Source organism: Meriones unguiculatus, chromosome 21 (genome assembly GCF_030254825.1).
Source record: "Meriones unguiculatus strain TT.TT164.6M chromosome 21, Bangor_MerUng_6.1, whole genome shotgun sequence".
NCBI classification, from domain to species: Eukaryota; Metazoa; Chordata; class Mammalia; order Rodentia; family Muridae; genus Meriones; species Meriones unguiculatus.
The window spans coordinates 22,847,807-22,871,571 of NC_083368.1; the positions used below are offsets into that span (position 1 = coordinate 22,847,807).

At 37.8% G+C, this 23,765-nt stretch overlaps 1 protein-coding gene across 1 annotated transcript in view; it reads right to left on the bottom strand.

Annotated features, from left to right (window-relative positions):
* The window catches only part of Sema3c (semaphorin 3C), a 166,509-nt gene that overhangs the window by 21,422 nt on the left and 121,322 nt on the right, over positions 1–23,765 (bottom strand). Inside the window, exons 12-13 of the mRNA XM_060374046.1 lie at positions 20,368–20,590; positions 1,087–1,175 (exon numbers count right to left, since the gene is read on the bottom strand). Coding sequence (XP_060230029.1) covers positions 1,087–1,175; positions 20,368–20,590 — 312 coding nt within the window. The remainder of the gene's footprint in view (positions 1–1,086; positions 1,176–20,367; positions 20,591–23,765) is intronic.

Below are 23,765 nucleotides of genomic sequence, written 5' to 3' on the forward strand. Positions count from 1 at the left end.
ATGTCCGTTAAGCAAAACAACTAAGTGGACTAGAGATAGTCAACTTCTGGGAGTTCTGAGGTGTTACTGAGTAAGATCCTTAGTCAGAGTCTGGCTCTGGTCTCCAGGATCCATTGTCTCTTCATTAATGTAAGTAACGATCTACGAAAGGAGGAATTCCATGCCAAAGTTTTCTTGCAGTTCTTCTGTTGTGTTCCTCTACATTTCCAAATGTGGATATGCACACTTGTACAGCAGCAATGGTCATGCCAGGGCAAGAGCAGTGAGGCATCGCATCGCATCGCTACTGGAATGGCTCTGCCACTTCCCAATTACCTGAATAAAGAAAGGCTGAGTGTGCTGGCCTCAGGCTGTAACTGCAGCACTTGGGAAACTGAGGCAGAAAGATCCAAAGCTAGAGCCTGGCCTAGAAGGAAAGGGACTGTCTAAAGCCGAAAGAAGAAAAGGGCCTCTGGGCCTGTATGTTGAATAGTGGAGATCTTATAGACATGAAATTCTCCTGTGTACACTTTTGGCTTTTGTTTTGTAGTTTCTCTTCTATTTCTTTTTTAAATCCCAGATTCAGTGAGAATTAATAATACAGTGAAATCTCAAGTACAGACAGAACATAAGGCTTCAAGTGCTGAAAAGGAGCATTATTTAACCAGAGAGGCATTTAAGTGGAGAGCAATCAAACAAGACCAGCTTTTCTTGAAATGATTGGTTGCAAAAGTATGAGGAAGCTTATCTGTAATCACTAATAAGAAAGCAATGGGGTTACAGTGGCTAAAACAGAATGCTAAAACCCTGTTCACAACAGATTATCTTAGACCTTGGCCATATATATATGATGATGAACTAATTTCTTTGAGTTGTGATGATAGCTGAAAAAAATGTAACCCTTTTATGTTAAGATAACTTGAAGTATAAGAAAATACTTCACAAAAATATTTGTTCTGCAGTTCTCCTTTTATCTGATGCTTTCCCATTCTTAAAATTTATTACACTTGTTTATTTAATCTTTTATTGGGTATTTTTACTGGCTCAAAGAGTAAAGGAATGATGTCATTATGCATGTGCTGAGATGGAGAGAAGAAGTGGTCAAACCTTGAAGACTTCCAGCTCCTCCAGAATGAGCTCCCCGCTGGCAGAGCTGTTGGTGGGAAGGACCACGACCTTCTGCACGGTGCCCCGGTCTAGATGGGAGAGAGAAAGGAAATGCTGCAGAATGCTGACTTAAGACCCAGAATATAGTTAAGACAAGAACCCGGTCATCAAATAGATCAAACGCTTATAACACGTTGAATTTATGTCTAATCCCATAATTTAAGTTGAGAATATGTACAATTGAATGAAACACGGGAATCTTGTATTTTGCTTAGTGATGAGTCATAGGTATCCAAGAAGGAAAGATCATCCACATGTCTTAAATCAAAAGTTGTGGTACCCATAGTCACATACATATGTGTGGGTTTGTGCATGTTCACATGTGCGTGAGCACACACACACACACGTGAGTAAATCTGTAAAAGAAGTTGTGAGCCAAGTATATACATATAATAGAAATATTTAAGTTTGTCATTTAAAACATTTTTATTTCTTCAAGGTAGCATTATAAAATGATACTCCTATCGTTTTAGCATTTACTATGTATTGATTTCCTTATCTGACAAAGCCCTAGTAGAAATGGTTGGCTATCATAGTACCATAAAGTCACTAGTCTTGGAAAACAAACACTTCATCTATGATTATGAGTTTAGATAAAGTAAAATACATCACTCCAATTACAATGTACAGATGAAATGAGAAAAATAAATGTGGTTTGTTTCAGGTAAACGAACCAGTTATAAAATAATTATATGATTTTATTATCATTTGAAAGTATTTCTTAGGATGTTCTTACAATAAGTGGGTATTAAACATATGATATAGGATAAACATGCTAAAATCTCTACACCTAAAGAAGCTAAGCAAGAAAGAGGACCCTGGGTAAGATGATCAATCCCCACTCAAAAAAGGCAAACATGATAGACATTGGAAGAGGTAGAAAACAGAACAGGACAGGAGCCTACCACAGAGGGACTCTGAAAGACTACTCAGCAGGGTATCAAAGCAGTTGATGAGACTTATAGACAAACTTTGGGTGGAGTTCAGAAAATCTTATGGAAGAAAGGGGAGATAGAAATACCTGGAGGGCACAAAAGGTCCACAAGGAGAGCAACAGAACCAAAAATCTGGGCACATGGGTCTTTTCTGAGACTGATATTCCAACCAAGGACCATGCACGGAGATAACCTAAAACCCCTGTACATATGTGGCCCATGGCAGCTCAGTTTTCAAGTGAGTGCCCTAGTAATGGGGAACAGGGATTATCTCTGAGATAAACTCAGTGGCTGGCTCTTTGATCATCTCCCTCTGAGAGGGGAGCAGCCTTACCAGGCCACAGAGGAAGCCAATGCAGCCAGTCCTGATGAGACCTGATAGGGTAGGGTCAGAGGGAAAGAGAGAAGGACCTTCCCTATCAGTGGACTTAGGGAAGGGCATGGGAGGAAATGAGGGAGAGAGGGTGGGATTGAGAGGGGATGGGGAAGGAGATTACAGTTGGAATACAAAGTGAATAATCCGTAATTAATAAAAAAAAAAATTTTAGAAAAAGAAAAAATTAACAAGAGTAGTGACAACTGATCTTTGGAGCTGTTGGGGGGGAAAGCAGTGAGAGTTCAAAGCAGTGAGAATTTTATTCATAAAAACAACAGCCCAAGAATCATTTAGTTAGTAATCCGAGAAATCTTAAACCTTAACACCTAATACTGGTTGTCAGTCTATAAAAAAGTATTACTTTAATGTAAAAAATAAATCATGCTCATGTTTACAATTTACATTCTATGAACCATATCAAAAGAGTCACAAAAGTTTTTATTTAAAAAGTCATGGCTTATATTTATGGTGGTGAGCTTAGCTTTTAACGAGGGTAGGTTTGGGAGGGCACAAGGGAAGGGCCTACATCTGGGATACAAAGTGACTAAACTGTAATTAATAAAAAAAATAAATCAATTTAAAAAGCCATGGCTTACAAAACAGTACAACCCAATAGAATGATTTTAAAAAGAACAAAAACTACTAAATGATATCCATAACAGTAAGAGTGGGTGTTTGCCAGAACAATCACTAGATTTATGAAGATGCAGCATTTGAGAGTGTAACTTCAGAAGTGTTTAAGTTCATTCTTTGAGTGCAATTTGCTCATTAAAGCAAACAAAAATTAACAATGGTTCCAAAGCATTGATGACTCCATGTGTACTGTATAAACTGACATTATTTTCCTTCTCTGAGCTCCTCCCTTAGAATCAGCTCAGGTGATGGCTATTTTTGTTCTAGGAGATAATACAAGTAAAAATTTGCAACAAAAAACCTCCCAGAGATGCTGTGCAATTAAGTCATAATGGCAAATGGATGAATGTTGTTATAGAAGCATCTCATTTTCAAATGACAACCATCAAAATGATAGATGGAGATATCTAAAGGAATATCATATAACCAAATGTCCTAGTCAAAAAAACAAAACAACAACAACAACAACAACAACAAAAAAAACTTGGGATTGTGACATCTTAGAGAAACTTAGATTATGAAACTTAGAGAAAGAGGTGTGTGGTTCTCTTCTCTCTCTCTCTCTCTCTGTTTGTGTCTGTGTATGCATGTCTCTCTGTGTGTGTATATATATATGCAGATGCTCCTGTTGAAGAAGAGAGTCAATGGCCCTCAACGTCTAGAAAAATCAGGACCAGAAAAAAGTGTATCCAGTTTGACTGACATCATATTATGATAAAGGTTATAAACTTTTTCTGGCTCCTTACTATAGCGCGTAAGGACTATTAACATTCTAGCCTTCTCCATGGCATCAGGCTTCCTGCATGAGGGGAGGATGAGAAGAGGATTTCTAGACCACACTCACAAGAAAAATTAAACAAAAGTGTATCTTAATTGCAGTGCCTCTTAAAAATATAACAAAGCTCTGAAAAGTACAAAAAGCTTGGTTTATTTAGCCATTCCATAATGTGTACACACAGCAAATGGTCATGTGGTTTAAATAACATGTGTACAATGCCTGCTTTTCAATGTAAAGGAAAAAAATTGAATTTTCTTGGATGAGTCAGGTGCCTCTTGATTTTTTTCTAATATATTAATGTTCAATGAGAGCAACATTTTTAGAAATCATCGGTCTTTTCTAAAAGACTATTGGTAGTGAGACCTTATTTGTCCATTGATAAAATATGAAAAACTATAACATTAGTTAATAAGATATGGTAAAGAATATGTATTTGACTCATTCATAATAAAATGTAGGATATCACTTGTCTTTTGCTTTTTCATTTTAGATTTTTAAAATCTATCTGTTACTGATGAGGACATAGAAAATATATTTTCAGTATTTCAGGCCATATAACTCACTATAAAATAAAGTAAATTTTGGTTACCCACCATACATTTGAACTCATTGACTTGGTAAAAAATTATTGAGGATCTCCAGTGAGTCAGACAGCAGAGATAAAAACATAAATGGACATAATACTCAAGTGTTCACAGTCTAAAATTTATGGGTTTTTAAGTCCTGTGTTCACATTAAAATGTTAGTCGTTGTGAGATATACATTCCAGAGCGGCCATAAAGCTCCTCAGTACTGACACCCACATAAAGCCATCTCTGTACCGCTTCCTTTGAAGAAAATATGGTTATCAGATATCTTCCTTTATGGGATGCTAAGAATGGTTCTCTTTGAAAGTATGCACTATTATAAATCCATGGTTTTTATCTTTGGAAAAGGCATCATGCTCACAATGCTGTTACAGTGAGGCAGATTCTCACTTGTTTCTCCAGCTTTACTTGGCGTATGCATACACAGAGCCAATACTCTTTCAGTGGATGTCTGTTACTACAGCTCACGTTGAGCTATTTCCCTTCTTGTATTAATATCAACAAGGAGTTTTTGGAAACATCCCTTCCATTCTCAGTGTATACAGTAAAAGATGCTCCGCTATTCACCAGCCCCATGGAGAATAATAGCATCCTTGCCTCTGTGCTCACACAGGAATGGGCCAATAAACAAGTCAGGGCCTGGGACTAGGCCACAGCATGAGTCTCTTTCATCAGGGTATTAAATTCATCCCCATAGCTGTGTTAGAGTCACTCCAGCTACTATGCAGGAAACCCCCTTAGAGAGTTAGAAATATAGAAAGCAGAGCTCAAAGATGCTACAATGGCATTCTGCTGTTCAAATTCCCAAATGTGAAGTCTTTTATTGTTTTAGTTAGCCTGAGAAAGTTATAGGGCCATTTTTAGTTGAGTTTTTACTAAGAATCAATAATATAGAGATTTTTTAAACTATGTCTGGTCCGGTACATAGGGCACCCTTAGCAAGTGAATACACTTTACCTCTATGTATCCCACCTCCTAAACCTTGGACATCTTGAAGTAGCTTTCTTTTCTTTTTTTGAACCTCAACTTCTTCATCAAGATGATGTACATAATAGACCCCTGAATAGATTAAATCACTGATGATATGTGTGAATAACCAGGACAGATCTTAGAAGTGATTTCCATAATGTAAATTTATATACAAAGAATCAATACACATTATTTAATTTTCTTTTGTTTACTCAATATCTAAAGAATTTTCCCTAAATAAGCATTCTTTCTGGTTCCTTATTTTACACCATCTAGATCTCTTTGAATTGTAATATAAGGGATCACAGCAACAATTGTCCAAGTGCTCTTCTGTCTCTAACCTAGAGACCAGCCCGTATGTATTACACAGTAGGTGTTGGCTGTCTCCGGCAAGTGATGAAGCATAGCTCATTACTCAGCAGGTCACAGGAGTCATCATTGGTATTTATCCCCTGGTTGCATTTTAACTGAAGTCCTCAGGTTTCCTTGGAAACAGCCTGTGCCTGCCACTGGATTGGAGAAGTACTGCCTTCTTAATCAGATATAGTCCTCCCCTCTCAGTGGTTGCTAACTCATGAAAGAATTCTAGTCAAGCTGGCCTCCACCATGTGTGATCAATACAATCACATTGGCACCTAGGCCCAGGGAGGTTACAAGTTTGATTTAGTGTCCTTTTATCACCTCTTTAAAAGTCTTAATTGTTTTAGAAAGAGGCACTGAGTTTTATTTTACACCATACCCTACAAATTATACACACAGTTGTGATTCTGAGAGCTTGGTAATCAATCATTCACATCAGATAAGGCAGCCTTACTTTGGAAACGACAAACACACAATCTCAAATCACATACTAATCTCTTTTTTTTTTTTTTACCTCAGTGACCCAAGGTGTCAAACTCTGCAGCATATTATGTGACTTTAGAGAGAATTGTCATGTAAATTCTAGTATTTATTTTAAAAAACCAAGCATTAGAAAAGAATTAACAAATGTGTTAAATATCCACACACTCAGTTATTACCGTTTTTTTAGTCAATTTGTTTATGGAAAGAACAGAATGATAAAGCCAAGGTGAAGCTGTAAGATCCCCATCAAATGGGAGCTTTACGGAAACTTTAAGGAGGTGTGAATAAACTTGCGCTGGGAGTTTCTAAACCTGGATCTAATCAAGCAGCTGCCTTTAAGGTCAGGTTAAACATCCACCCCAATGGAAGCCATTTCCCTGTTTGATTGCCAAACCAGTGCTGCTGGATTCTTTTATTGCTACTTTTATAATTTGAAAAGAAGGGAAAACAAGTATCATTCTCTCTCCTAATAGATAACCGAGGAACTGGGTGTTGACATGCTCATCAGCCACGGTCACTGGTGCTGACCATACTCCATCCTTGGCATCAGTAGCATCTCAAGTGTCTCCACTTAACGGGATATACTTGGGGTGGGAGTACCCATCAAAGCTAAGTTCTCAGTCTATTCCCAAGTTTGCTGATGAGAGAGTTGATAGGAGCACATAACTGAATGTATCGGACACGTGCAAATTAAAAGGGATTTCTTTGGGGAAAAACCTTTCAGCAAGTTAAAATAACTCTCTGCAATGTAAAAAAAAAATAGATAAAATAGGATTTGTTGATTTTCAGTTTCACTTGTTGATAGCATTTAATTTCACTTGGCTCCTTAGCACCTCTCGTCATGTTCAATTATATAACATTTCAAACACGTGGCCTTCAGATTACCCCAACAAAAGTCACCTACTGAGTTTACTAAAAATACAGATGTTATTTCCCATGTTAAATTGCAGAAAGAATTTTTAGAAACACTGCATATGTCTAAACTTTACAGAGAAACCTATGCCTGCTCAAGGGTTTCAGCCTCTCGAGTGACAGTCTAATCTTCATAAATTTGTTTAACATCTTTGTAGTTGTCTATATTCATCAACAGTAGAACTACCAAGTCAAGTCTGTGAAACTTTATTTCCATTTCATATTAATTAAGCTGAAACGACACATGTGTCATTATGTATGAAACAGCCTATGTACAATGTAGTAAAACTATGTAGAACTTATGAAAACTTATGATCAATGCATTTCACTTACTTAAAAAAATCAAATATATGATTTATAAAATCTTGCAGGCATACCTAATCTGGAAAATTATTGTTATTGGTTAAAACTAGAGTGGATGTGGCAATAAGGAATAAGGGATTTCAAGTACTTTTGCACAAAATATAGGAAACTCTTTCTGGGGGGAATGCTTACAGCCAGTGGCCATAATGGAGTCAAGGATGCTGGAGAACATTCTCGCAGTGAATAATGCAAAAATGGGAAAACTGTACGAGACACTCCTTCCAACTTAATTAACTGTGTGCATGTATGAGTGCTCAATTGCATGTACACTTGCCATGGTGTGCGTTGGGAGGTCAGAGGTTAATTTGTAGAAGCAGATTTTCTCTGATTATCTTGTGCTTTATAATAACCAAACTTGGGTGTTCTGGCTTAGACACACATGCCTTTTCCTATTCAACCATCTTGCTAGACCCAGAGGGGAGCATTTTTTTTTTATCATATGGCATAGAATTCCTGCATGCTGATCTTCAGAGACAGTGCACTCCCTGCCTGGGGACACTTTCTCAAAAGTAGTTCTGAGAGTGCAGCATGCAGATCACACTGAAGTGAGGAGCAGTTATTGAAATTGGGAGGCAGAAGAGGCAGAAGAAGAGATGGAGCTGTCCTTTAGTGCAGCTGTAAGAAGAATTCATATTTATAACATAACTTGCATCTGAGTTGAAGATCACACCCCGTTTTTTAACATGAGGCCATCCATAAAGTATATACACAGCCCTAAATTTCAAACACTGTACTGTTTTTTGTTTGTTTTTGTTTTGTGTTTTCCTATTTAAAATGCTTTTTTTGTGGTGACAAATACTGCCTTTTTTGATCTAAATTTGTTATAAATCTGACCTCTATGGACTTGAAGCCATTTACTTTGCTTGAGTTGAAGAATTCTATGTAGAAAATGTAGTGTGTGCTGTTAAGGTACGATCAAGGCCTTGCAAGGTGTCTCATATATGTATACATTAGTGGTTGTTCTTTTAATTTTTCTGAATTTTAAAGTACATTCTGAGGGACTAGGGGTTTAAGTAACTCCCTAGTAGGCAGACAGATTGAGAGAGGGACCACAAATAGACAATCAACAGTATCTTTCCAGCTTCTGCCTCATACTTCTGATATGAGACAAAAGCCTAACGGTATGGAGAACTTTTTCTCCTGTTAAGAAGGCCTTCTCTGCCAATGGACAAGTCTGATTACATCAAGGCAGATCAGGATATGCTCACCTCCAAATTATTACTCTATCAGCCTTCCTGTCTTTGTTCAAACTGAACAACCCTTAATTAGAGAGAAAAGACATGGCAAGAACCTCCAAAGCTCCAGACTGAAGAAGAGTCCAGATTCAGGCTTTCCAATGTTCCATGTGCTTCAACTAGCGTTTTTCTCTGTGTGCCTTGCTGTTTCTCTCCCTTTGCTCTGTCTGCCTGTGTCCTCTGTGATTCCCTGATTCTCTGTCTCTTTGCTCTCTGTGTCTCTCTGTCTCTGTGTGTTTCCACTCTCCCCCCCATAAAAACCTTTCTTCACCAGCTGATTCTGTCTGCTGTGTCTGATAACTCCCCTGAGATTTTTCCCAGTCTTTTAAAATTCTTTAAGTGGCAAAAAAGAAAAGCTAGATTGAGATGGCTAGATGGTAGCAATTTGATTTGAAATAAGGGATGGCAAACTACAATTTATTTTTCTTCTTTTATAAACATGGTTTTACAATAAGCACTTGCAACTTAATCTAAACAAAAAAATTAAGAGACTGATCAAGCAAATCTATAGAGTTCAGTAAGTGAACAGTTTGTAAGTCCCCACAGTTGTGTTCTCCCAGCAGCAGTTGTTAGAAGGGATGCTTCTCACAGCTATGTCCTTTGATGAGCACAGCTCTGCTCAGTAGTGGCTGTTTGCAGTGAGCGTTAAATGGTGAACGAGCTGCCTGCCTATTATCCTAGTTAACAGCTCACCCTGAAGTGCTGCTCAATAAATCATGTCCATACACGTGCAATCCAAAACTATGGCCTGCAAATTCTCCTTTGTCCATAAAATATGGATATTGCATTTTCCCTACAGCTCTAACAGGCTCCTCAATATCAAAGGAGAACAGTGGTATGAACCTTCCCTGTAAACTCTAAAGAGACTGTATATAACTGACTTTACTCTCCCTGGACCCTCCTTATTCCTAGTTCCCATGTGCTACATCACCACCCAACATTCCTAGAAAATAGTGCTTTGCTCTTCAGTTTCTAAAATGCCAGCAGCACCTCCAGCTGTGATTTGTCAGTAAAGGTATTTTCTCCTTTTTCTTTCATCTCCCTCTCTTTTCCTTCTCTTCTTTCCTTCGTTCTCTTCTCCTTTCTTGCTACTCCTTTTTATTTTCATGTCTCTACCCTTGCTTCCCCTCCTCTTATTCCTGGTGGTGAGCATCGATAACTCTTCCTTGGGAGGGGAGGCAGGATGGGTAGATCCTCAGAATTGACAAGCTCCCCATGCTCATTACCTGGTGATGTTTGAGTTCAGTGAAAGAGCTTATCTCAGATAAAATGATGATATTGTGAGAGTGGACAACACATGACATCTATGTCTTGTGGGCATACAAACACACACATATACTGTGCACACATACATATACATTTTAAAACTCAACTTCAAATTTCAAATAAATATGCTTTCTACAAACGATGCGATTGTATTATTTACAGTTCTTCTGGTCCTATTCAGGCTGCAACAACTTTCTAAACATAGAACTGTGCTCAGCCTTTCTACTTACTCCTCTATTACTCAGGAAAGAGCTGCTCTTTTGAAATTAATGAATTGTATGGTCACTAATGAACCTCTTTTCCAGCATCATTTTCACTGTAAGATGAGCTCTTCTTCATTAGACATGAAGTTCCAATCATTTGAACAAAATTGTTTGGAACATGCTTGTTTTTCGATTTACAAATAAGGAAGCTCATCCCTTGTGGTCTTACCCTGACCCACCATTAACTTACCCTTGTTGGCCTTTCCCTTCTTTTTGGTTATTATCTTCTCAGTACCACTAGTATATAAGAAGATACATTGTAGGAAGCAGCATGCAGAAAGGACATTCAAATATAATGATCTTGTCAACCGCTTCTTCCTGCCTGCCCCATCTTCTCAAGGTCACCATAAGATCACTTCCTTTTTAATGCACTTAGTTTCATGATCATTCCTCACTCTTATTTGAACATACTCTTAATTTAATGACTCATTCTGGGAACACTTACAGTTAAATCTTTATAATTATCATTTCCTAAATGGGTCTCAGCGCTGTCAGGGATTCATCTAACACATACTTGGCTAATGAGCCTCCTATCTCTATCTCTAGCACAGCTCTCTCTGCTGAAGTGTATCTGTAGTAACACCCTCTTTGACTTATCCATCGAGATACCTAATCAAAACTTCAATCCAATGTGAGACAGACTTTGGCTTTATTTCTATACAGTTTCCAATGACACTGCAACCCTAAACAAGCCATTCAGTTCGTCAAATTCTTAGTTTATAGAATTTCATTTTGCTGGTTCAATGTGAATTGAATGAAACACTGAAAATTCATACTTACTAAATATAAGTATACATTATATTGTAAGTCAAATGATATAATTGCAGTTTTGATGGAAAACTTAGTTTCTGATGCATAATAGATCAAATAAAAGGTTAAATGTGCCATTCTAAAAAGCATGCACATTTTTCTAATCCACATGCTAATTTTTATTGCTGATTGTCCAATAGTGTTCTTTTTCATCTGTTTGCAGGTGTGTGAGTGTGTAAGCATATGCATGTGTTTAATGACAATGAGTTTATCATCTTATCTCTTCCTCTGCATAATTCTTGATCTAGATAATCCCTTTCACTCTCCAGCTTCCAACTCCCATTTTATATGAGCATCGTTTCCTGTCTTTAGTACAAGGATACAACAAGCTATCTCTTCTTCTGGCCATTTTAATGTAACTTCTGCATTAGTACTGTATAGGGTAGAAGAGGTGGCTGCGTGGGCAACAGTAAATGCCCACCTGAGTTAGGATTCACATGGTGGAAGAGACAAACAGCTCCCAAATATCTCTCCTCTGATCTTTACGCACATTCCATGTCATGAGAGCACACACACGCATGCTTGCAAAGTAAACACTGAAACATAATAAAAGATAACGTAAAAGAAATAAAGATGAGGCTGGAATATTCTAAGTTAACTCTCTATAAGGCATCTTCTTGTTCAATTCATGGAGGAGTATGTGACTTGCCTGTAGGCAATAGCAAAATGTAAGCTGACGGGACATCAGTTTCATGATTGTATTGTATTATACAACATTCAGTCTTAACAGGCCAAGAAAGTGACTCTGCCAACCTTGAAGTAGCCAGCTAAGCATTTTCGTTACAAGGCATTGTGGTTTGTGACTGTGCTGCATCTCAATAATTTAGAAAGTAGCTTAATTTGAAACATGATATTATCTTTATGCATTAGTCAGTACTAGTTTTCCTTTCAGAGTTTAAAAACGGAAAATTTGATCATTATTTTTGAGATCCTTATATTTAACACGCTAAGCTAGAATTCAAAAACTAAATTAGTTTTAAGTTGTTACGTAAACAATTATTAGCAATTTGTTGTTTTTGAATAACACACATTGCTCCTCTTAGAAATACTGGGACTGGAAATTCAGCATGGATCTCAGTGCATCAAAACCAATATTTTGAGCATTGCATTCTGCACAATCTAGGGAGAACTGGTTTCCTGTGTTTTACAATTTTTAGAGACTTCTATTTTCTCTATATATGATTGCTCTTTTCCATCTCCAGGGAAATCAGAGTTACATTTCAGGCATTTCTTCCAGTCTCTCATAGTCTTTGCTATAGCCAAGGACAACCTCTCTCTCTTTCTCTCTCTCTCTCCCTCTCCCTTTCTCTCTCTCTCCCTCTCCCTTTCTCTCTCTCTCTCTCTCTTTCTCTCTCTCTCTGTCTCTCTCTTTTAAATGCCCCCTTCTCCAGATGAGAAACACACCTGGGAGACACTTTTGATAATTAAGTGCTGTTTTCTCCAGACCAGAGAACTATGAGAAAGATGCTTGGATGTTCAATATTCTGATACCACATCAGTGAAAAAGAAAACTGAGCACACACGTTTGAAAAGCAAAGCATGCAATTTTAATCGCACACACTTAGCTTGGAAGTTCTGCCTTAAAATATTTCTATTCTAATGATTCTACTTCAGACCATAAATGAAATATTTAGATTATTTACTTACAAAAGGGAAGGAGAATTTCCACTTCAGATTCTAAATGAAATATTCTAAATGAAATATTTCTTACAATTTTCTAAAATTTAAACCTTTCCAAGGGCAATCCTTCCCCTAGCCTCAACCCCCTTCTCCCCCTCCCCACAGAGCTGGGTTCCACAATAAACAACCACCACAACAGACAGCTATAGGTTTATGGGGAGTCGCAGGAGGCCCAGGCTGCTGAGCAGGAGGCTGGGCATCCTTCTCCTAGGACACGGGCTTTGAGGGCTATCCCCAGGAAGCTGGCAATACTGCAAGAACAAAAAGCTAGCACAGTGATTTACGTATGAAACACAGACAACAGGCTTCACAAATCAACATCGGAACGGTCAAAAACATCCTTTTACTCCTATGAGACAGGACTAAACAGAAACGACACAGTGACTAGGTCTGACTATAGAGGTCCTCAAACCAGCTATAAAAGTACCAGTGATTAAGAAGAAAACAAAGCAAATCATCCCATCTCGTGCTGAGAGTATTAACACTTGCATATTCAGAAACCCTTCAAATGTATCACACCACTAGCAGAATCCATTCAAATTAAACAAAGATAACCACAGCAGAGCTTCTCATGTGTTTTGTTAAATGTGTCAAACATTTTGGATAGAGGTATAATCTCAATTCTAAAACAAAATTAAAATTTGTAAATTTAGTGATATTCCAAAAACTCAGGTGAGTTTTTTCCTGTCACACAAAAAAATTGTGCCTCCATGTCAAAATGGAATATAGCAGACAAGAATGTATCAAGTTCACAGGTTAACTTTTAGTAGTTAATCTACACTCAAAAATCCAGTCTGCCTCATCAAAAAGTTTGTCTTTGCCTTCTCTGTCACCTTGTTAGGTACATCTGGCTCACATGTAGGCCTTGGTGACAACATTTAGATGAGGTTAAGTGTGTGATATTGTCCACACAAAGGAATGCCAAGGCTAGTGTCCTGTCAACTAACTCATTGGCAACATCAGTTTGACACATGTGGATAAAAAGTGCTGTTCGAAGTTATATGAGAAAACGAAAATGAAATCAACTTCAGTAAAAGAAAAAATGTAAATGGTCCTCTCTAAATAAAAGAGGAATTTGAAGATAAATGATTAGAATGTGAAATTAGTCAGCAGGTATTTGCATTCTGAATTGGTTGCAGTCAGTGCAGAAATGTCTTTACACGATCCGGAATTTCATCTGAAACAACACTATGTAGTACACAAAACCCATTTTCTCACTCACCCAACTAATTCCCATAGAGCAGGTATTCTGTATGATATATTAGTCCGGGAACTGGGTTTTCAATAATAATATCAAGATCTCTGACACGCAAAGCCTATCTTCTCGATGTTTCTGTTATGGGACTAGCCTTTAATAGCTGAGCCATCTCTCCAGCCTGATGAAGCCTGTATTTTTTTATAATTACTCACAGAACCTTTATGAGAGTTAGATGAAATTATTCATGTACCCGGCAAAAGCAAGCATCGTTGCAACAATAATAAAATGAAGAAATGTTAGTATTTATTTATTTGCTTAGACACGATTGTGAGTAATGAGTGTTTTAAGCAGTCTAAATGCCCTGTGAACCTTTTTCTGCCTTTCAAAGAATGGATTTCCATGGAACACCTTTCAGGAAGAAATTCTGCTGCTTGAAGTAATTATTTTCAGACATTAAAAATATATTTTGGTTTCAGAAAAAAATTGAATCCATGGCATAATTTATTATTTTAAATGGTTTTTGTGTGTGTGTGTGTATGAGTGTGTATGCATGTACATAGGCCTTCTTGTGTATGTATGGTATATATGGTCCAGCTCCTATGTGGAGGTCGGTCAGTAAAACCCCCTTCGTTGAGACATTCTCTGTTGCTTACTGCTGGGTATGCTGGGCTGACAGATGTATGGATCGTCAGTCTCCACCTTCCATCTTGCCATCAGGTGCTGAATGACACACTACTGCCTCTGGATTTTCAGTGAGTCCTGTGGATTCACTCTTAAGTTTCCAGCTTACCTAGTAAGATCAACACCCTCTGAACAAGCTCTTCATCCTACAAGGCATACTTCATGGGAGAGCATTTCCCTTGGATAGTGGATCACTCTGTGACCATTGTCTTTTTTTTTTCCCACCACTTCCTTCCTTGCTAGTCTTTACATGATAAGGCAGCCATGGCAGCATAAATTATCATTTCCCTCCCCTCACTTTAGCCATCATCCAGTGTGTCTCATCAGTACTGCCTGCTGGGAAAATCCCTGCTAAAATGATGATAAACTCTTAGAAGTTTCCAGCTTATGTCCTGGCAAGCAGTAACCCACATTGTTATAAAACCACAGCGATTTGAAAGAGATTTGTTCTCTTAAATGAGGGAGAAATGCATTTATCATCCTTAGAGTATTTTCACGGGTAGTTCTCAACTGATGGTAGTCTTTTCCCAACTCAAACACATTTCTGCAGCTATCAAATTTTACAGGAGTATTTTAGAGAGTTCTCTAAAAACTCCGAGCTGGCACAGTAGCTCATTCAGGATGCCATTTCAAGAGCAGCAACTGCCAACACCTCTAGTTATGAAGAAAGCAGTTATTCTGCAATGTTGCCAGGCAGGCTTTTTCAGGCTCGGCTCACACATGTGGCACATACTTTCAAACTGCCTACTGGGAAGACTTCTTGGAGCCAGCATTCCAACTCAGTACTCATCCTGTTAAATGGAAGCTAATAAGAAGCATGAAATGGTATATGCCATACAGGAGTTGTGGTAGAGGACCACTCACAGTGATCCTACCTTATAAAACCACAATGCCGTTCAAACATCCTACATCTCTGACACCATTCACGAGAACACTAACCCTTTCATCAAAGATCCAGTCATTCAGATTCATGTGCAGAGCTAGGAAAGAAAACGTGACAGAATGTGTCTTAACTTGACCCAGACACTTAAATATTTTCATAACTCCCGAAGCAAAAAGAAACAGGCTAAAATCTCTTGAGTGTGTAATAGAGTCTGTTCTGGCCAATGGCCTGGGTACAAGTGGTAGGAAGCAAAGTAAAAAAGAAATATTAATCCCATGATAGCTTTTGCCTGCATGTTACAACCTTCCTAAAGAGCAAGAAAAAAAGAAAACTGAATATTAACGAACAAAACAAATAGTTGATTTTATACACACACACACACACACACACACACACAATCAGCTTTTAAAGAGGTAGTAATGGCAGTTATATGAAAATAATTAAGTACACTCAGCTTAAATTTTAACAAAATAGAACAACAGAACCAGAAAATTTGAATACAGGGAACTTCCCAGAAACTCATACTCCAACCAAGGACTATTCATGGAGATAACCTAGAACCCTTGCACAGATGTAGCACATGACAGTTTAGTGTCCAAGTGAGTTCCATAGTAATGGGAAGAGGGACTGCCTCTGACATAATCTGATTGGCCTGCTCTTTGATCACCTCCCTCTGAGGGGGGGAGCAGCCTTACCAGACCACAGAAGATGACAATGCAGCCACTCCTGATGTGATCTGATAGGCTAAGATCAGAAGGAAGGAGAAGAGGACCTCCCCTATCAGTGGACTTGGGGAGGGGCATGTGTGAAGAAGGGAGAGGGAGGGTGGGATCGGAAAGGGGAGGAGGGAGGGACTTATGGGGGAATACAAAGTGAATAAAGTGTAACTAATAAAAAAATTAACAAGATAGCATGTACTATAATTCAACATAAAAGAAATTTTTATTTGGGAAGCATGAATGCCTATATAGTCTCTTATGTATTAGAAAATAGCTTCTTTAAGACTGATATTAGAAAAATTCTATGTTTATCAACACAAATAAAAGGAAGTAATTTTTTTTTTGTAAAAGGTCAAGGAATCTATGTAGGCTTTGCTGTCTGAAGATCTCTGTCTGTTCTGTATTTCCTATCCTCTATTTACTATCCTGCTGATTTCTCCCCTCCTATCCTACCTGTCTCTCTTTTTCCTTTCCTTCCTTCCTTCCTTCCTTCCTTCCTTCCTTCCTTCCTTTCTTTCTTTCTTTCTTTCTTTCTTTCTTTCTTTCTTTCATTTATTTATTTTGCTTGTGCCTCATGGAACATAAAAGGAAATTTAATTTTAATTTTTGCACTTTGGGTTATGAGCCTTTAACTGATGAGACACCTGTTTAACCTGATAGTTTAAAATGACAGCCTGATGATGAGCATAGATTATCAGCATCTCCGACTCAGCTAAATTCTATGATGATTATGATAAAAAGCTTGATTATTTAAAAATCAAGCTCTGAGCTCACATAGAACCAAACTGGAGGTTCTATGAACTACACTGGCATTTGTAATACTCACACTGGGTACACTTACATAATTACATAATATCCTATTGATTTTGAATGACCTGTCACATCAGTTTTCTCAATGGAAGCTTTCTTGACAACAGGCACTTTCCTTGAATCCCCCTCAAGGTCTCAAGATAGCAGAGAAGGGAACTCATGATAATAACTTTCTTTATTGTCACCATTTTCAGTGCACCATTATTCATCCGTGACAATGGAAATACTCTTCTGTACTTAGAAATTTGGCAATATTAAAAAAAAATTGATATTCCCCCAGTTGCATACAGCATTAGCTACGGCCAGAATCATGGGCAAATAGTCCATGATTTTCTCAAAAGCCATTTCAGAAAATGTTAAATGGTTCTCTGATAATGATATACACAAAGAAATCTTTTTCAAAGAACTTTCATTTTATAGCAGTGTACTAGTCTTCTAGCTTTATGAACATTGAAACATTTGTTCAAAGATGAAAATGCATTCTGGCTGGACAATATGTGAAAGGATCAGTGGTTAACTCAGTGACCATCTTTCCAGAAAGACACTGTGGGTAGAGGTCTTACCACAACATGCACTTTCCTACTTGGACAGAGTCCTCAAGACACTCATGAGGCTTTGAAAGCAATCATTAGTGAAGCCTCCACCACAATTAAAAGCATATGCTCAAAGACAGTTTTTGAAATGACACACGTGTTTAAGTACACACATAAAAAGTCCATGTCAAGGTGCCAGGACTTATGTGGGAAGAAAAGCCAAAGCATCTTTGCAGAATGCTTCTCCCTGTCTTCTATTTAAATAAACATTGCTGAACAGTTTAAAAGACTTGAAAATTCCACCCATGAAATCTGAATTTATCATGTAGATTTTCACCACAAAGCAGTCCCACTGTTACACCAATATCCACCTTCTAAACAGGCTTCAAAGGAAGCAAACAGGTGACCATCATCTTCTAACAAGCAGGAGACATTGAGAGAAGCAAGACTCTAAACTGCAACTTTCTTTCAAGATACGTAGGTGTTTTTTCATGCAGACTGCACTTGGAATATTCTGTTGGTGTAAATACAAATCTTTGTATTAATTAAGGAATCATCTAAGAGAACATAATTATATGCAAGTGAAAATTGTCCTTTGGGGGCATGCATGAACTTATTGCCTGAGTAACAAATTCAGCCAGGCAAATATTTATTGGGGTCAAACCCTGTGATGTGCCTATAGAGAAAGTATGGATTACAAAGAGATCAAAACATGAGAAGCATGTACCATAGTGAATGCAATATAGGAAAGTATTTAATTAGAAAGTCTTGGAAGAGTATAAATTAAATATGAGCCACAGTATTAAGTTGCCAAGAATTAATGACACACTTTTTAAAATCCTTTGCACATGATACATAATTAATGGTGGTAAAAGAATATATAAAAATAGGAGGACATAAAAAGACCTCTAGATACACCAACCTACAAGACGAACAGTATGCCACAACGCTGAAGCAGCAAGCAGCAGACAAGGAGAGATTCTGAAATGCCACACAATACAAGAGCAGGGAGGTACTTTAATGCTTGTATAAATGAGAATATTCAAGACTCTGGTGAATCTGCAGTGAAAAAGCACTGGACTTAGGGTGAATACTGACTCATGTTTTATGTGCGGGAAGAAGCTTTCTAAGTCAAAATTGGTATAGGATAAAAATGAAAGAATCTAGGGATTAAGATTATAATTGACGACAAAGGTCGTAGAGATGGCAGGATAGTCGAGAGGAATATAGTAAGGAATGATTAGATTAGGAAGGAAGGATTTCATGCCTCAGAAGTCATGGAAGCAAAGTGGAACCAGCAAACATCCAGCTTCACCCAGGCCTGCCAAAGAATACATTTTAGAAGATTCCCTGTCTCTAGGATTTCAAACAAAAAATTATGTGTGAACGGAAGATTCAGATCCAGGGTTTTAGTTGTAAGAAGGGATAAAATAAGAACTTCCTAAGAAAAGCAGGCTGAAATTTTATTTAGCCAAGAAAAAGTTACCACATTTTGAAGCTGGTTGAAATTTGAGTGCAACTCCCTCAACTCAGACTACAACCGCCACATTTTACAATGACTTTCACAGGCGTGTTTTATATCTGTTTCCTTAATTAGAAGACACACTGGGTACTTCATGGAGTTGTTTTTAAATTCTAGAAGGACCACTGATGAGATCTGTATCACTGGCCACAAGGCAGTAAGTGTGCAAAAATTCTGCTGCTTGGAAAATATGGAGGAACCTCTTAGACGTTGTGCAAATGGAGTCAGGCAGGCACGGAATTTGTAATCTTGTCTGCCCAGCCGGCCAAGGCTCCATGTCCCTTCCAGTAATTTGCAAACAGTGTGCCTGAGGAGCACCAGAAGAGCTTGCTAAAGCACAGATGGTTGGGTTTCGTCTCTGACATTCTTGGATGACAGCCTACAAATGTACTTCTAACAAGGTCTGGGTGATACTGATCTTGCTGGACTGAGGACCACACTGTGAGAACTAATGCTATAAAACACATATAACTCATCATCCCCAAGAAGGCAAGTCTCTGTAAACAAGACTATTTCATTAAGTTTCTGGTTCTATTAACATAGCCACCATAATATTTTCCAATATCTGTACCTATAATATCTACATATATCAATATCTATAATATTTCCAAGTATTTATTTATACTTAGGGTCACTTGCCAGTGTTACAGAAAATACATGCTCTATCATTATCACTCTGGAAAATGACTATAAGTATTAAAAAGTCACATATTCTGCTCCACTTCACAAGAACACCATTCATGTTTAGAACTTCTTTCTAACCCCTAATTTAGCTCTTTATTTTTTATTTTTCACTTTAATATGGATAAAAAACTACTTTGCATCCTTTCAATATATGAACACCAGTTGTTTCTCATAGCCTCATGAGTAATTTATTTTGTTAATTCATTTAGAGTTGTGGAAAATGAGGCAGGGGGAGAGCAAATCCCTCACTCAAGGCTAAACAAAAGAAAGCATTGGTGTCCTTTTAGTCTCAATATTTTTTTGAAAGATTTATTTATTATTTATACAATATTCTGCCTGTACACCAGATCTTACTATAGATTTGGCGGTTATGAGCTGCTATGTGGTTGCTGGGAATTGAACTCAGGACCTTTGGAAGAGCAGCCAGTGTTCCTAACCTCTCAGCCATCTCTCCAGCCCCTAGTCTCAACATTTTGACCTTACCTTTCTAGCTAAGTTACTGTACACCCATCTACAGTACAATGTGAGCTCATATACCTACCTGTCCCCAGAAACAGGACATGGTACCTTCCGTCGGCAGCATTCACACGGTCCACAGCTATCTTTGTATACTTGTAGTCAGTGCCTATGCGGACAATCAGAGGCCGTCTATGGATGGGGTAGATGGAATTGTACATGAGAGGGTGGTTCCGAATAAAAGTGACAACATCGTCTGGGAAGTCCTTGGTGGTTCTCATATTGGGTGTAAATGCCCCTCCTGGGCACTAAAGAAGTAAAAATAAATAAAGAAGAGAAAAGAAATTAATAAAATAGTCCCTTTGTCTTAACAATAACCATTTCCAAAACACGTAAAAATCTACTTGTTTTAAATACACTGGAGAGGCGCTGAGAAGAAAATGAATAAGTCTGATGTTAGAGGTAGAGATGACTATCTGTAGAAAATTAATCCAACATGCATTTCATTAGACAATCGAATGCCTTATGTATGCTTATTCTAGATGTTTTCACAAGGGAGTTGGTGCACCTTTGAATATACTCTAACTTTTCACTCTTTTCTTCAGTAATTCTTCTATTTTCTACTTTTACCAGGAAGTTAATTGCTGGCAAAAACACCTCTGGACACAATCTAATGCTGGTATCACTTTAAAACAAATTAGATCACCATTATCACATTTCATTGGAATTCTGATGTCTCTTTCCATATGATCTCCCTTCCCTAGAGAGATCTTGAGGTTGGAGTTTGGCTTAGTGTGGAGGATGAGATCTGATAGAACCCTTCTGGAAGAGAGTGCCCTTCTGTCCGTCAGCTTCAAAGCAAAACACTAACAGTGTAGAATGGCCTACCTGCTGCTCTCTGCACTGAATCAAGCTTGCCCCTGTAGCTAGTGCTGTCCTTGAACATCAGTCAAAATTCTCTTTAGGTCTTAGACCCTGCAGTTGTCTCTCTGACATTCACTGTTCCAGCCTAGGCCCCGGCTTTCTCTCTTTCCTTGTTCAGTTCTCAGTTCAAAAGTTACTTTCTTCTGTGTGATCATATAATATGAAACTAGCTCCTTCTCTGCATTCCTCCTCTGTCTCCTTAGGTGGACTTTCCTTCACAACCCGTTTTGAAATGGTGAGTTACATATTGATTGCTTTCTTCCGTATTGCATGTTTGCTGTCTTGATTATAAGCTGTGTTAGTAGGAAGTGGGTCTACATATTTTGCTTATTACTTTGTCATATAACAAAACTGGCAATCATTGATGTCTAATGAATGTTAGTTGAAGGAGTGATTAAATTCTTCATTAGATGATGTGCACTGAGAGTTTGGAATAAGGACCACCCGTAAGGGGTAATTTCATTCTGTCCAGAAAAGGAATGATTAGAACCTCAAGTTTTCAGGGGCAGGTAGAAAGTAGTGATGACATTGGAAAAATAGACAACTAGAATGCTATCACAGTTCTGGAAGGGGATCTGACAATGGCTTCAGAGGGAAAAGGTTCCTCTGATACCTAGGACCAAAGTTCAGGTAAAAATGGAAATCATTCACAAACAACATCCAAGTGTTAAATCCTGTGAGCCAAATTACCAAATGCAATACATTAACATGTACAAATGTGTGTGCCTAAATCTATTAAATACTTCATAAATACTTTCAGAAATGAAACTAGGCTTTGTATTATTCCTGAAGTAAAATACCCCTGCTTTAGTTTTTATTTAATCTTTAAAGAGGTTCTATATATATAAAAAAAAATCAAAGCAAAATTGCTGCTCTTAGCATCTTGGTAACTGTGGCATGCTATAAGAACTGTGACCCACTAGGAAATTATGCTTCATTCAAAGCTGACAGAGAACCTTTAAAACCAACTGTTTACTCCTATCAGGAACATAATGTGAACACTGCCAGATTTTAACAGAAGACAGAAATGGGGAGCTTTGTGTGAAATCTGTCAAATCTTTACTGCCAGTTTAGTTAAGAAAGAGAAACAACACTGGAAACCAAGCAAGATGTGTCATCTTCTGTGCTGAACCCCTGCTATATCGAGCCAGTGACATCAGTGCCGTTGGATCAGCCTGGACAGACAAACATTCGCACAAATCTGTCAGCAGAATTCAAGTACAAACCTATTATCATCATGAATGTAAGTTTTAGGCCATGATCAATTTTGCCTAAACTATTTTATAGGATACACACAGGCACACCACACACACACACACACACACACACACACATATTTTCTCTTTTTGAAAAAAGCAATGGGAACAATGGAACGACCTATGAAATAAATAATAAAAGTTAGCTTGTCCTTGGATAGTCCCATGATCTGGAAATATGCTTTTATTATCGGAAAAAAGCATTCTATTTAAATATTCCTGTTTATAAATTTCCTAAAATGAAGGCCAAATGGTGACAAAGAATTCCATCAAAGCTGACAGTTGTGTTCCATGCTTCTTCAAAGTATGGGTTATGGTGTTTTCAGCCCTCATTTCTCACACAAAGTGGAAAAAGGGCAGTATGCTGCCCACTGAATGAAAATATGGAAAGAACAATGCAAGGTCAATTTCTGCAGCTGCAGACACCCAGAAGACACCACTAATTATGGCTTGTTGTGTTGAGACATCTCCTTAAGTATCTGTCAGGACTCTGGTTGATATGCTCTAAAAAAATTCACAGTTAACACACATCACTCAGCAATTTGTATGATTTCCAGTTAGTAGTTTGATTTGAGATCATGTTTAAAATGATTTCTTTTTTTTTTTGAGATTATAATGTAATTACATAGTTTACTTTCCTCCCTTACCTTTCTCCAAAACTCTCTCATATACCCCTTTCGCTTTCTTTAAAATTCTTGTCTTTTTTTTTTTATTAATTGTTGTTGTATACATATATGTGATGATTTTATTAAATTACCAGTGCCCTATTTAGAACTTTCACTTAAAGATGAAGAAAATCTTAGTGGAGACTTTGTTAAGGTTTCTCAAAATCATGCTGGTTGTAACACAAACCAGTAGTTTTTTAAAAAACTTTACTTGTATTATTCCACTTGTTAATATTGTTGACGTTGGTGGTGACGGTGGTGGAGGTGAGGTGATGGCGGTGGTATGTGCGCATGTGTGGTGGAAAGACGACTTTGTGGAGTCAGTTTTCCGTTTCTACTTTCACATAGGTGCCAGAAATCCAACTCAGCAACTAAGGTTTGCACGACGAGTTCCTTTACCTGCTTAGCCATCTTATTAACCCCGAATCAGGAATCTTTACCTTTTTACACTCAATAACTTCTCACACTTTCATTATGTATGCACACTGTACTCCTCCCTTAGAAGCAAGACTCTTCGAGTAGGGCATCATTTTCAAATTCAGGAAAGAAGTAATTCTGATAATGAGTCATTCTTCTGAGTGGTGCCATAAGATTTACCAGTCAAGACAAATTAAGTTGTAAAAATGGTTACAAAGATA